A 15,205-nucleotide genomic window follows, 5' to 3' on the forward strand; every position below is an offset into this window, starting at 1 on the left:
CAAAGACATTTTCTTGGATATTCCAAAATGCTTCCTTTGTTAATTCCAAAGAATTTTCCGTTGAAGTACATCATCATTTTCCGTGAATATTCTAAAGAATCACTTGTGGTTTCCAAAAAAGTTCCTGCCAAAAATCATGAGATATTCCAGTAGAATCTGCAATAAAATCGAAGTGGAAATTTTGGAGAAAGATTTTATAGAATACTTTGGACAATTTTCCTGCTCAACACAGAAAAAATTTCTGGTGGAACACATGGACATTGACATTGAAGAGATTATTTCAGATTATTTCTGCTGTATAAATTGTCTTTCAAAAAAAAATTTAACAAAAAAGTATACGTAGACTTCTGGTTTACCCCCACCCCCCGTCCCCCTTCGTAGACTAACGTATACTTTTTCGAAACCCCTCCCTCCCCCTCAAGAGTCTACGTGGTTTATGGACAGCCCCTTACTATATCCGGACAGTGAGAAAAAACTGATCCTATTCCCAAGTATGTGATTCCGTTTGATTTAAAATCAAACCAAATGAATTCATGAAGTAAATCGATTGGTGCAGGTTTCTCATAATGTATTGAATACGGAATATGGCATAAAGCATTGGCCTGGGAAACGCTTTGAACGGCACTCGGCAGTCGTTTTGGTACGACTTGCTTGCTTTTTATAGAAGTCAAAGTCTATGAAAAAGGAAAGTTTTCGGAAAAAAGTAAATCTATTCATCGATTTCAATATTTTCTGTTTATTTGCATTCAGATATGACGTTCTATAAAGAGCGCATTACTGTTCTTTTATCGTGTGTTTACTTACAATATTATAAATGTACACAGTTTTGCATTCATTAACCCAAAAGCGCGCTTCAGCTCATGAAAACAATCGCAATATTCCTTTGCTTTACTCGGAACCGTTTGATATAATCCTAATACTCATCTTTCAGGACACTAAGCAGTAGTAGCTCATGTCTCGTTTTGTATTGGTTACTTCGTTCCGTACTTATTCGGCAACCTTGCTCTTCTCGAACATAATTTTCTTCATTGGCATATTTTGAGTGATAAACAGTGTTTCCTATTAATCAACAATCGAAACACGTAGAAATCTTTCTGGTCGTACACCGTTTTCATGTTTTATTTGTCCTTCATCTGTCATGTTTTCATCGGTACGATCGCCGATTTTTCAGCAGCTTTCAATATCTGCCCTCAAATAGTATTTGTACTCTCTTGTTATTTCGCGGTTTATGTGGCATCGCTAGAAGCATGTCTGGTGTAGCTTCTGTTCAATATTCGAGTCGAGTTGATTTCGTCTTAGTGCCTTAGAAGCTTTAAAAAGCTATCAGAAAGATAATAAGGATTAAAAAAAATAAGATTCGTTTCGTCTGTCTATCGCTGTAAGCAAGGTTATTAGCATTTGTTTATTAATTTGGAAACAATTTGCTCAATTTTGCCACACTAGTTCGAGAGGGAGATTATTTTACAATTTTCGCTCTGTCGAAGACTTGATATTTAGTTTCAGCCGTTTGCACAATAGAAGCACTGCCATAGGTTAACACTGCTCTCCACTATACCTGAGAGTTACATAGGGAGAGACCGTCTATCAGTATTTTCTATCTGTTTTTTTTTTTTCTGTATAAAAGCTATCCTGATTTTTATGGAGAATAATTATCTCACCAGAGGTTACTAACAATGGGGTTAAGAAGGGGTGTGTATGTGTGAGGGAGAATGTTTTTGAGTGTGGTTTACTTATTTAAAATATTACTTCAAGTAGTTTGTTGATATTGTTTGATTAATACATTACTTTATGCACACAGAAAAAGAAAAGAAATCATTCCTCATTCTTTCCTGTATAACTTTCCTACATATGTTTTTCCTATACAATTACAAATACAATGTTTTCTTCCTTTCGACAATAAATATATGCATTATAACTACAGACAGAATCACAAAACGAACAAACAAAATATAAATTAAAGCTATCTGCCAAAAACGTAGATGACCGAACAACGAAAACATTGACTTTTCCTAAATGGATTAAAAGTACGATTCAGAAGACCAATATTGTTTATTTATATACTCAATTTGCTTTTAGCCGGGTTCAAAATAAATATAGTTAAAATTTTCTAATCTCTGCTAACTGATTTAAACTGAAAACTCTAGGTGGGAGACCGATTTACGATACGCGATTAAACATTATATAACCAACGATAACAACGACGGGCGCTATATACATTAGAAGATTGATGAACGATTTGCTCTTGAAATGGCTGAAATCGTCGCTCAGCTTTTGCAGCTGCTGGTTGAGCCGGATATTCTCCTGAGTAAGATGAGTATACTTCTCCTTAAATGCAATCAGTTCCTCCTCCCGCTGTACATCCGGATGATTTATGAGCTCTAGTTCCTGCTCGATGCCACTATTGTTCATAAGAGATTTGCCATCCACGCTTTCCATAACAGATCCATTTGGCTCGTCGATGGTTTCCAGGGATTTTGAAGATTCCAGCTCACTATCGGTCCACCTCAAATTATTACTGCTAGGATTACTGCTATGGCTATTACTAGTTACTGAAGCAGTGACCTCGAGAATACTACTTTCTCTAACGATCTCACTTTCGTTTAGTGACACGTTTGGACCAACGAATATTTCTGTCGTCTCTATCGTTTCCGTCTTTTCATCGTCATCTTCTTCGTCATCATCCAATTCGTCCAGATTCGAGCAGATAGAAATGTCATTATCGTTCATTTCGTCCATCACAACTACCTTCATCTCAACATCCGTCTGGGTTTCGGCATCCACACCGATTTCTCGTTCAACTTCTGGTTGATTACCTTTCGTCTTGCTAATTTCATTCCTGTTGGTTAGGTTAGGTGGAATCAACGATTCACCTGTACTGGGTACAGATGCCATTGCACTGAGTTTGTCATTTTCGCTGTTTTTCCGCATCAGTAACTCTTTTTCCATACGATCCATTTCGTCCTGACAGCGTTCGTTTAACGACCGCAATTCTTCTGTTTCAATTCTCAATGACGCCAAACTTTCGGTTAGGCTCTCGCATAGCTGTTGCTTTTTATCAAATTCTTCCAATTTGGGCCGAGTATCCAGTTCCTGTTTGAGCTTGCTCAACTAAAAATAATATAAAAATAACATTATATACAAACGACAAGATACGGCAAATGCCCTACCTCTCCCTCCAATTCGTCGTATTTGGCTTTAGCCACCGTGCTTTCTTCTGACTTCCGATTATCTTCTTTTGCTCTACTAATTTGCCGCAACAGCAGGGCGCACTCGCTTTTTACATGTTTGAGATTTTTCCGCAGGACTTTCTTGGTCAGTTCGCAGTTCATTCGCGAGGGTGATTTGGACTCCTCGCCAGGTCGAGTTTGCTGTTGCTGCTGGTCGGCCTGGTTCAAGTTGGATGTGTTCGTTGTCGTCGTTTCACTTTCGGACGGTATTGTTGGTAGCCCTTCGCCCATAGTGGCGCCTATGCTGCTCACATTCTGGTTTCCATCACATTCTTCACCGTTACTGGTTCCACCATCAGAGGACGCTACGTCGCTGACTGCACTATTGTCGTTAGCGGTTGCTGTGCCTATCCTTGAAGAAGACGTTACACTGGCATTGTCGTTTGGCTCGTTATTTTCTGGAATTTAAACATAGGATTTAGAAAGTAACGGTACAGACAACAGATTCCTTATTTGATTATGCTAGCGTAAGCTATATTACGCATATACTATGAGTGAGTATCTACGAGTTTGCAAAAAACTGCCGTCTGTATGAGAGAATAATAATTTTAAGATTTGTTTTTTATTAGAAATTATTAATACTAATTATTAGAAACTTCATTCAAAACCATGTGTTGTTTAATATCAAAACATGCTTATCTTTTCAGAGTGGGGCCCTTGGAAGGCAGTAACTGTGTTTGAAGCGCAGATTGTAAGAGTATTGACCATGTCGTGTAGCCAATTAAAGCCTAATAGGAAAGTGTTGGCGGGTCTTGAGCTCAAATACATGTCCCTTGTCTCTTGTCCCAGCCACGGGCTGAAAGTCTCTTAACAAAGACAAACAAATATTCTTATCCATCCGACTCTAATCTAAATGATGTTTGACTCTAATTATAGTCCGCTCATCCGTTTCTCTGTCGCAGCCCGTCACCAATTGTCTTCCTTTTATTATCCATTTCGAGAATGCCAACAAGCACCTGTCTAGCGTACTGGTTATATGGGACAAATATGCGATCATGGGCAGTATAGGCAATTAACTTTGATTGTACTGAACTCGAGTGGCGATCTTTTTCCTCGCTTATGTGGTCGGGATGGGATCTGACAACCAAACTGGTACGATCTCACACAATCCTACTTTATTGAGCGTAATTTGCTGATGAAGCTGTGTGTGAATGCTAGACGGTTGGCATTGCCAAGAATGTAAACTATGTAAACATTAGCACCGCAATTATCATGTCATCAGTAGATAACGTTGTAGGAAGGATATTGGCATCATTACTTTAATAATGTAACACCCACGATAGTAGCATAATATGGACAACAGGAATAATATCTAGTAAGCTGAAAAACAAAGAAGGATTTTTCAGGTACATCATCATCAACGCACAGCATTGCACTAAAAGGCTGAACTGTAGACGAGAAGGAAAAGTTCTTGTTCTACAGCTGGAGGAAATGTAAGAAGGAAGCTTACTTCGAGTCGAGACATAAAAATTTAAAAAGTCACATGGAAATGACCTCAACAAGACAAGGTTAGAAAAGTCACGAAACTCAGCAGTCAGCACTGACTGCAGTTCGAATATAGAAACGGGTCACTATTTGATGGTACAGTCGCCTCTCCACATCTCGATATTGAAGGGACCATCGAGATAGGGAAAGATGGGGGAATGGAAGGAAAACTGAAATAGGTACTAGATCCAAAAAGCTCTTTGCTATGGAAAACGACAATAAAACAAAATGTGTTTTTTTGTCCAAAGATGGTGTAGTAGCCTAAAAATTTGAACATATCGACATAAAGAGAGTGTATCCTGAACAACATATGATCAGAACACATCGAGATGGGGAGCTTATCGAGATGTAGAAATCCCAAATGTATGTAGATTGAAGGGATTGATGAAACCATGGACATAGGGAGAGATATCGAGGTATAGAACATCAGGATGTAGAGAGTCGACTTTTGTAGTATTCTTTAGTTCTTTAGTTCTTTATTGTTTGATACATCAACAGACGACTTAGGTCCTAATGATGCTTATCCTAATTAATACTAATTCTTACGCTACAGAATCTCCACAAGGGCACATGGAGATCACCTAACCAAGAAACAGAAAACAAAATCGACCACATTCTATGTGACGGCAAATTCTTCTCCGACATCACGAACGTTAGCATTTACAGCAATGCGAATATTCAATCTGTCCACTACCTCGTTGCATTATGCCTGCGCTCAAAACTCTAGACGGTGTACAACACGCGACGAAGTCGAACGCCACGGCTAAACATTGGTGCGGCTACAAGTCAGTAGACTAGCTCATGACTGGAAGAACCGCAACCGCTGCATTATCATTAGACACGGTATCCCCGGATAAGAGAAACGACTGGTGTGAAGGCGAATGCGAGCAGTTAGTGGTGGAGAAAATACAACATGGGCGAGATTGCTGCAATATCACACGAGGGCAAAAGAGGCACCATACAAACGGGTGCGAAAAGGGCAAAACTCATTTTTTTTCCGCTAGCAGGAAGATCGAGTTTATGAAGAGATGGAGCAAATGTACCGCATTAATAATGCACGAAAGTTCTATGAAAAGTTTAACCGTTCAAGTAATTACTTAAGGGTTATCATCACACATGTGAACGGACATAAATGGTTACCTTTTTATAAACGAGCGTGAGGTGATCCAGAGGTGGTGGCACAATTAAGAAGAGACAACGATGGCGGCATAGTAACGAGCCTGGGAGCATGCCTTGACATACGTTTCATAGCTCCATATATCCAGGAAATCCAGGAATAGATTGAAAACAACAAAGCCTCTGAGATTGACCATCTACTAGAAGAGCTATTTAAACACGGTGGTGAGGTACTGGCTAGAGCGTTGCATTGGTTATTTACCATGATTTGGGAGGATGAAGTTGTGGCACAGTAATGGATAGAAGGTGTCGCAAAAAGGGCGATATCCTGGATTGTAGCAACTACTTCGCAATCACATTGCTGAACACCACCTCCAAAGTACTCTCCCATATTTTATTTCCTCGGCCAGCACCAATTGCAAGGGAGTTCGTAGAGCAGTACCAGGCGGGATTCATGGGCGAATTCTCTACCACGGACCACGAACGCGCAGAGGGTTATTGTAAAAAGATGGTCTTCCGTGCGCGTTGTAGAGAGTAATACGAATGGAAGATATGGCACGCAAGTTTGAGAAGATGGAGACTAAATAGAGAAGCAAAGTGGATCGGTCAAAAAAGGGCAACGTTAGCCAACCACCATGAGTTTGTATCGGTGTTGACGAAATCGAGATGGTGGAAGAATTCTTGTATTTGGGCTTACTGATGACCTCCGATTACGTTACCAACAGAGAAATTCGGAGACGCATCGTGGCAGGAAATCCTACGTACTTTGGATTCCGCAAATTGCTCCGATTGAACTTGGCCGGCGCAGTTATTGATCTACATTTGTGAGCTGCTGAAACGTGTACTTCGAGTATAGATAATCGTAGTATTACGGATGTCCTACAATAAGCAGAAGACGGAATACGAATCCCTTCAACACGAAAGACGGAATCACAGAATGCAGAATCAAGAATGGCGGAATTGCATTCATTAGGGCAAACAAACTAAACCCAAACTAAACCAGGCTGTATTTGCCTGTAATTGCAAAAATGTCCCATATGAAGAGGAAACCCAACAAAGGATGGGACAACTATGCGGTTACAGGCATTAATGCAATTCCGTTTTTATGATTTTGCGTTTCTTCAACAAACGATACCCTCTTGCCTTCTGGTTGTCATGAGACCTTCCGTAACTCAACGATAAGGTACAAAGCACAAAACAGATAGGTTGCAAGTTTTAAAGTAGGCTCTTTGTGTATCAACAAACAACGAACGACACTCCCGCGTTTTTCATTAAAGCTTGACTTCCACCGCTAGGTTCGCTAGTTTTTGGGTGGACAATTTTCACGACTTTCTTTACTAGCACTCATGGGGGAGAGGTGGGGTCTGTCGTTTTCTTCCGCACCAAATAAATTTAAAAAAAATGTTTAAAAGAAATCTTACATGGGGGAGGGGGATCGAAAAACCCAGAAAAATTGCTTACGTAGTGTACGACCCCTTAGTGACTGTCGAAGTGCTTTATTGATACTATGCAATCCTAGCCGGCTAACGTTTTAGTTGTGGGATACGATCTCAAAAGATAGAAAGGAAAAATACACAGAGTGGGAGTGGTTTCAAAGAAGGAATAATATCAGTTCTGATCAATTACGGAGTAGCAATCGTTGACACGTATAATAGCCAGTCTAAGCTAAACTAAACAAAACGCTCCGATCGAATAGAGTTCGCCGCCGTACCAAACTGACTATCTACAAAACGCTCATTAGACCGGTAGTTATCTTCGGAAACGAGACTTGGACGATGCTCGTGGAGGACCAACTTGAAGTTTTCGAAAGGAAAGTGCCGCGTTTCTATCTACGGTGGGGTGCAGATGGCATACGGTATATGAAGAAGACGAATAAACCACGAGTTTCAGCAGCTGTTGGGAGAACCAGAAAATCGTTCACAACGCGAAAATCGGAATTCCCCCCATAGTAGTTTTGATTTTTTTTTTTTTTTTTTTTTTTTTTTCCTTTATTAAAGTGTTTTTTTAATTAGTTTTGATTTGATTATGTTTGATTCTTAAGAGTCCAGTACCACGCCACGCGGCTACCTGAACTAACTCACCGTTTTCAGGTCTGCTGTCGCCATCTACCATGAGAGAGATATTTCGCTCAAGAGTGAGAATTCTTTTTTGTAACTGCACCACATTATCTTCTAGGTTCACTTCCTTTTCGTCAGCATTGGCATCGGTGTCCTAAAAGATCAACCATTTGACTTGCGTAGTTCAAAAGTCATCAAACTGATAAGAAAGCTTACTGCATCATTACAAATGGCCTTAATAATATCTTCAGATCCTTCCAGTTTCTTAATATCAGATTTCAGCAACCAATCAGAGATAGCGGAATTGGTGTATTCCTGCTGGGGCTGTTGCTGCTGTTGTTTTTCGTCCTCATCGGATGCATAGAACTGAAAATGTGCAAATTATGTTCATATGACCCTACTTTTGAATAAACCGCATTCACAGTATATTTACCGCATAAAAACTCAGCTTTTCCTGCAGCATGTTAATCTCATGACCTAGGTTTGTTATTTCAGATTCTTTCACCTTAAGCTGTTCTTCGCTAGACAACACACGCTCATCGTACTGATTTTGTAGTGCGTCTAGTCTGCCCGTTACTTCCTGCAAAGCAAAAAAATCATTTATTGTTTAAATTTAATTTATTTAGTAACAATAGACTCACCTGCAATTGCAGCTGCGTTTTGTTCAACTGTTCTCTCAACAACGAATACTCATCCTCGCTACTGCATAGAGCTTTCTCTATCGTGGCTACCTTGTGGGTTGCATCCAACCTTTCCTGGTGCACTTTTCGCAAGGCATCCTTGGCAGAATTTTGATATTGGTACTTCTCATCCTGCAGTTTTAGGACCTCTTCCCGCAATTTATCATCGGTCATACCCTTCTGAAAATACTGTAGCTTCTTCTCCAACATATCGATTCGACTAAGCAACCGGTCTTCGTCGATCATCGCTTGCCATCCCATCGCTGAGTTGTGTCTGAAAATACGTACCATGGTTACAATAGTTCAGGATTATGATATCGTTACCGAATTACTTGGTCGTTTCGACCACCTTCTGCAGACTCGTCAGTTTCGCTTCCAGAATTTGTTCCCTGTGATTTGCCTCCTGTATGTACTGACTGAGTCGGTATAGATCCACTGGTGGTATTTTAGTGCTGGGTCCACCGACTCCGATCGACTGACTGGCTTTCGTTTCTCGGCCATCGGGCAAAAACAGCTTCAGTGTGGCCACTATACAACCATGCGTTTCACGGCGCGTGTTCTCCATAACGTCCACGCCGAATTGCACGATGTCGCCCGAGCTGACTTCATACGGTTCCGACTCTGTGCTTGTCTGACTGAGGCGAACATTGTTGATGAAGGTGCCGTTACTACTGCCTGTGTCCTGTGATAAAATGGTATGGAAGTGATTAAATCTGTTATAGGAACGGGTGTAGAATTTAAATTAACCTTAATGTAGAACTTTCCGTCGCTGTACCATAGCACGGCATGATTCCGAGACAGGACCTTGCAGTCAAAGATTGCATTGTTTTCGGAGACGCGGTTCCTTGCTACGGATCGCCCAACTTTTACTTCTTGATGCGGTTCAAGAAAAAGTGTGCGGTTCTGAAAAGAATTAAAATTTTGTTATAGGTATTAGTTTATCACAGGCATTTCTTAACACAGTACAGCACCGACATTCAGTTATTAACATTGAAGCCATTACGCGATCTAAAACACAAAAGCTGGTGCTTTGGATTAGACACCTGCTCTTCAATCCATGTTCGTAGTATTCCGCTTTATTCCAGATAGACATCGGCACTTAGTTATATATTAAGATCTACAATTGGTAGTTTGTGCAAATACTTAGTTGCAAAACGATGATTTTTTCAGCACGAATTGTACCTACGTAAAATTTTCATATAGGATAAATATTACGAGTGTTGTAAAAATCGGGATTTTTAAACTGATTGCTTTAGCCAATTCTTATAAGGCTTGTACGCAATAAAATCTAATCAACTTTAAACACGTATAACTTTTGAAATACCTCATCAACAAGTGAAATACTTCGAGGAGGAGTTAGGAGCGCCTAACATAGCTCTGGTCCTCACAAGTTTCAATACTCACGCTTCCACGCGCACTAGCCCAGTCCTGGTGTTGGGTGGGACTTTAAACAAATTTTACCGGACTGATCGAGCGTCTGTCCACCAAGGAGGTGCAGCTCCAACAGTGGCCAAACTTTGGAGAACACAGCATGCCAGCGGGACAAATTTGGCTGTACTCTGGTTTTCGAGGTGAACACGCGCCCAGGCACAATCTTCGCCTATGAAGTGGAAACTTATAAGTGAAAGGATAATCGTTCCTAGATTTAGAACACGGGTCCAAAACCTTACTGTAATCCAATCAGCACATTTAAAGTTAATTGCCTATGTTCCGGGTATTAAACCACCCGGAGTGGAAATTAATTACTATGTCTGAAACTCGATTATGCGTTTGCACAATATGTGATAGATTTAGTTTGGAAAAGGTATTGGATGGTAACCGCTTCCTTCAGTGGGGTTTGATCCCACGAAACCAGTTCGCTAGACAGGTGCTTTCCCTACCTTTCAAACCCCACCTAAGGGAGTAGTTACCCTCCAATACCTTTTCCGAACTAAATCTATCACATGTTGTGCAAACGCATAATCAAGACATAGTAATTAATTTCCCGGAGCATAGGCAATTAACTTGAAATGTGCTGAACTCGAGTGGCGATCTCTCTTCGCTTATGTGGAAACCAAAACCGCGATAGAGCGAAGCAAATCAGAGGAGCCATAGTCTTAGCCCGTCAACGATACTCGGCCATGGAGAAGGAAGTGAAACGCTCATGTCGACGGGACAAGCGAGCGGGAGCGGGCTCTCTGGCTGACAAAGGAGAGACAGCCGCAGCAACCGCGGACATTCGCCTCCTCTACGATATCTGACGACGCTTAAGCGCACTATGGGGGATCCCCATACAAGCGAGCGGTCAAAAATAAAATGTGGCTTTTAAAGCAAATTTTAACATAGTTTTAGCTGGATTTGATCAAAATAGCTAGAAAATATCATTTCTAGTACCCCTTCCTCTCTTTTAGGGAGCATCCATCAAATACGTTATATTTTTTTTAATGATAATTCGATTAATTGTCACATTAACCAAATAAGGAAGAATTATTTTATTTTTTTTCTAAGGAGAAGAAAGGTTGTTGTCCACAAACTAAGGGCCAGCGTGCCCCTCCCTCTATCCTTTTTGAAGACTTTTGTATAATAAATATATAGAAATGACGGCTTTGGCAGGTTTTGTTCTATTATTGTCAGGGGGTTTTGTCGATCAAATTTTATGAAATTCGGCCACAATATTCTTTGATATGCAAAGAATGTTTAGGCCAAATTTGAGCATAATTGGTTATAGAAAACTCCCTGACAATAATAGAACAAAACCTGCCAAAGCCGTCATTTCTAAATACATATTTTTTGTCTTTCTTTTGTGGAAAAAGTAACAAAACGCTTCATAAAAGGAAAAACAACAAAACATACATAAACCATATCGTGGTTGCGAAAGGCCAATGTTCTATGACATTTACGTGTATAGTTTTGAAAAATATATAAGCTTATATTCCTTATATTTGTTCCGAATATTAGATTTCCTAATTTAAAAAACAACATAATTTTTTCTCAAAACTTTTGGTTTATTTCCATTATTTTCAACATCATCATTCTTCTTCTCTATCAAGGTCTATGTCTTCAACAAAATTTTCTTCAATTTCATCAACGACATCCATGACGTCATCTAAAGTAGCAGAGGATAAATAACTTTTTGAATCTTCAAAAATCATAAAATTTCGCACTTCATCGGGATAGGTTAGTGAAACTTTTTTTTGACGTCTCTTTGTTATCCAAATTGAACTTAAAAATGGATCTGATTCATGTAAGGCACGAAGGAAAACGTCATGCAAGTTTGCCTCTCTTGATCGTTTTCTTGCATTATGAGTTCTAAATTTCTTCAACTTTTTATGCTGACTCTCTGCAGCTTCTTCTTGCGTACATCGAGATGCCTCCTTCCATTTACAAATGAATCTGCTTTCCAATTTGTATAGTTTCTCTTGCAAACGACACTTCATTTCTTCTTTTATTTGAAAACTAGTACAAATATATTCAAAAGCATTTTTAACATTATCCTTGCGTTGCAGCTTTGGATCGAAATTTGAGAATACCGATTTGTTATCCATTAGGCGCACTTGTCTTTCACTTCTATTTCAATAATAATATAACTCTGCACTCAACTGCCGCTTATGTAGTCTACTTGGGTACCTAATTACTAGCGGTAGGTATTCACTACAGCTCAAGACACTTACCTTTGATATTTCTTGAAGAGAGTACCCGCAAATGTGTCGATAGTGAAAGGGTTGAAGATTTCTTAGATATTCCTTTCAAATTGATTTACCTTGAAAATAGACTATTTTTTGCTTGTTAATCATGCCTAAAACTGCATTTTCATTCACCTTAAAAAAAATGGGGGATAATAATAAGGGTAAATTTTTAATCAATATGACACGGTGAAAAAATCAAATTGAAAAAATAAAATAAAATTGAATTATCTCTGCTAATTGCAAATACTGGTGAAAAATTTCTTCGGGATATTGCAGTCGAAGCTTTACTCTTTATGTGTATCATGATTAGACCCGGGGAAAATTGAGGAAAAAAAGTTCTTCACTATCGAAGTTGAAATTCGCGTTTTTTTAAAAAAATTTTTGTGTATCTGTATTTTTAAAAAAAACCGTTCGCGTGTACACATTACTTTTTGCACACCATTTGATAGCTTAGACAACAACCTTTGTAACGATGTATTAACATCATGGAAAAATATGAAATAAAAATTTAAAAAATAGTTGAAAAGCGAACATTTTTTCAGTAAATTTGTCTAATTTTTCACCAATTTTTGACTTTGGCACCTTGTATCTCTGGAACTAAAGTACGTAGAGACTTCAAATTTTGGATTTTTCCTAATCAGAATATTGGTAATCTATAAAAAATATTTAAAAATGATTTGGGAGACATGACATTTTCGATTAATGACCGCCTGAAATCCTATAGTGAAGCGGGGCGAAGATGAATACAACGCTGCCTTTGCAAGACGCAAATGGTTTGCTATTGACAGAACCAACTGACCAGCTGCAACGGTGGTTCGAGCACTTCGAACAACTTTTTCAAGTGCCAGCCAGGCCACCAACACCTCGGCATGATCTGGCTAGGATCCGACGTATAACACGCGTCAATACCAAAGATCCGTCACTGCTAGAGATTCAAACATCCGTCCAAAGCATGAAATCTAACAAAGCCCAGGGGTCGATCGTTATTAACCGAGATGCTCAAAGCTGACCCCATGATCCGCTTAACTGCTGTTATCGTTTATTTCGTAATATCTGGAACACCGCAACTTTTCTGGTCGACTGGATGCAAGGTATTTTAGTAAAGGTGTCCAAAAAGGGTGACCTGACTATGTATGCGATAACTGGCAAGGCATTATGTTGCTGTGTACCATTCTCAAAGCTCTAAGCAAAGTTATCCTAGCCCGAATTGAGGAGAAGATGGAAGCGACTCTCCGCGGCAGCAGGACGGATTACGTGCCGGAAGATCCTGTGTGGACCATATTGTCACGCTCCGCATCATTCTGGAGCAGGTCAACGAATTCCAAGAGTCTCTTTACTTGGTACTCATTGACTACGAAAAAGCTTTCGACCGTCGCAATCACAAGAATATGTGAGGCACCCTGAGACGCAAGCGCGTCCCTGAGAAAATCATCGGTCTCAGCGAGGCACAGTACGAGGCCTTCTCGTGTAGATTGCTGCACAATGGGGTTTTGTTTGACACCATCCGGGTCATAGCTGGTGTGAGGCAAGGATGTATTCTATCACCGTTACTGTTCCCCATCGTAATCGACGAGATTCTGGTAGGTGCGATAGACCGTGAACCAAACCGCGGCCTAGGCAACCTATAAGCATGGCGCACCTAAACTACTTTAACCTTCCTAGTGCATTGGGGTCCATTTCGACCCAAGCACACCCTAAACACCGCTGTAACTTTGTAACGCAACGAGATAAAAATCTGAAAAATTCTGACTTTTCCTAACTTTCGGAAATTAAGATTCCCTGAGAAAATCAGCTTCCAGCGACATCTAGCAGAGGCGCCACAAAAAAAGTGACACATTGTGCATTGGGGTCCATTTGGACCCAAGATTTCATCACGATCACAACAACTCCAATTTCAACCGATTTTCGATCTTTAGGCACCAAACGAAAGCTGTAGGTTCCAATAACAAGCCCACGGGGTGATCCATTCAAATTGGCCACTCTAGTCCCCGGGGAACCTGTGCTAAAGAGGTAGTGTTTGAGCTTCTAAACTTGGCACCAAATTTTCGAGTTTCGTGTTATGAAACATAAAATTGCTTGCAAATATGTGCTCTAATGATACCAACTGTATTTGCTATATTGTATATGCCATTTCTGGGCAAATTTATCCCTCGAGCGGTCATCGGAAAGCCCTCTGGAAGATCCGGAACATCCGTAAAATTAACCAATTCTAAAAGTTCATCCCAGAGCTTCGCGATTTTTTGGTAACCATTCATTCTGGTAAATTGTGGGTGCAATCAATAGTTAAAGCCTTCTGTGACCTACAAATGTCCCAGAAACGGTCCTCCGGAAGATCCGGAACATTCGTAAAATGGCCAATTCTTAAAGTTCATCCTAGAGCTCCGCGATTTTTTCGTAACCATTCATTCTGGCAAATTGTGGGTGCGATCAATAGTTAAAGCCTTCTGTGACCTAAAAATATCCCAGAAACGGTCCTCCGGAAGGACCGGAACACCGGTAAAAGTGGCCAATTCTAAAAGTTCATCCTAGAGTTTCGAGATTTTTTTAAAACCATTCATTCTGGCAAATTGTGGGTGCAATCAATAGTTAAAGCCTTCTGTGACCTACAAATGTCCCAGAATCGGTCCTCCGGAAGATCCGGAACACCGGTAAAAGTGGCCAATTCTAAAAGTTCATCCTAGAGCTCCGCGATTTTTTCGTAACCATTCATTCTGACAAATTGTGGGTGCAATCAATAGTTAAAGCCTTCTGTGACCTAAAAATGTCCCAGAAACGGTCCTCCGGAAGGTCCGGAACACCGGTAAAAGTGGCCAATTCTAAAAGTTCATCCTAGAGCTCCGCGATTTTTTCGTAATAATTCATTGTGGCAAATTGTGGGTGCAGTCAATAGTTAAAGCCTTCTGTGACCTACAAATGTCCCAGAATCGGTCCTCCGGAAGATCCGGAACACCGGTAAAAGTGGCCAATTCTAAAAG

The 15,205-nt window shown here is 40.1% G+C and overlaps 1 protein-coding gene across 13 annotated transcripts in view; it reads right to left on the reverse strand.

Annotated features, from left to right (window-relative positions):
• Window positions 1-720: 720 nt before the first annotated feature.
• The window catches only part of LOC134202521 (sarcolemmal membrane-associated protein-like), a 69,006-nt gene continuing 54,521 nt past the window's right edge, over window positions 721-15,205 (reverse strand). For all 13 annotated transcript variants that reach the window (XM_062677521.1, XM_062677526.1, XM_062677530.1 and 10 more), the window contains 8 exons: window positions 9,313-9,468; window positions 8,898-9,247; window positions 8,527-8,839; window positions 8,319-8,465; window positions 8,102-8,251; window positions 7,910-8,039; window positions 3,168-3,625; window positions 721-3,108 (listed from right to left, as the gene is read on the reverse strand). In XM_062677521.1, the coding sequence (XP_062533505.1) occupies window positions 2,158-3,108; window positions 3,168-3,625; window positions 7,910-8,039; window positions 8,102-8,251; window positions 8,319-8,465; window positions 8,527-8,839; window positions 8,898-9,247; window positions 9,313-9,468 (2,655 nt within the window). In that variant the 3' untranslated portion in view covers window positions 721-2,157. The remainder of the gene's footprint in view (window positions 3,109-3,167; window positions 3,626-7,909; window positions 8,040-8,101; window positions 8,252-8,318; window positions 8,466-8,526; window positions 8,840-8,897; window positions 9,248-9,312; window positions 9,469-15,205) is intronic.

This window comes from Armigeres subalbatus, unplaced genomic scaffold (genome assembly GCF_024139115.2).
Source record: "Armigeres subalbatus isolate Guangzhou_Male unplaced genomic scaffold, GZ_Asu_2 Contig1252, whole genome shotgun sequence".
NCBI lineage: Eukaryota > Metazoa > Arthropoda > Insecta > Diptera > Culicidae > Armigeres > Armigeres subalbatus.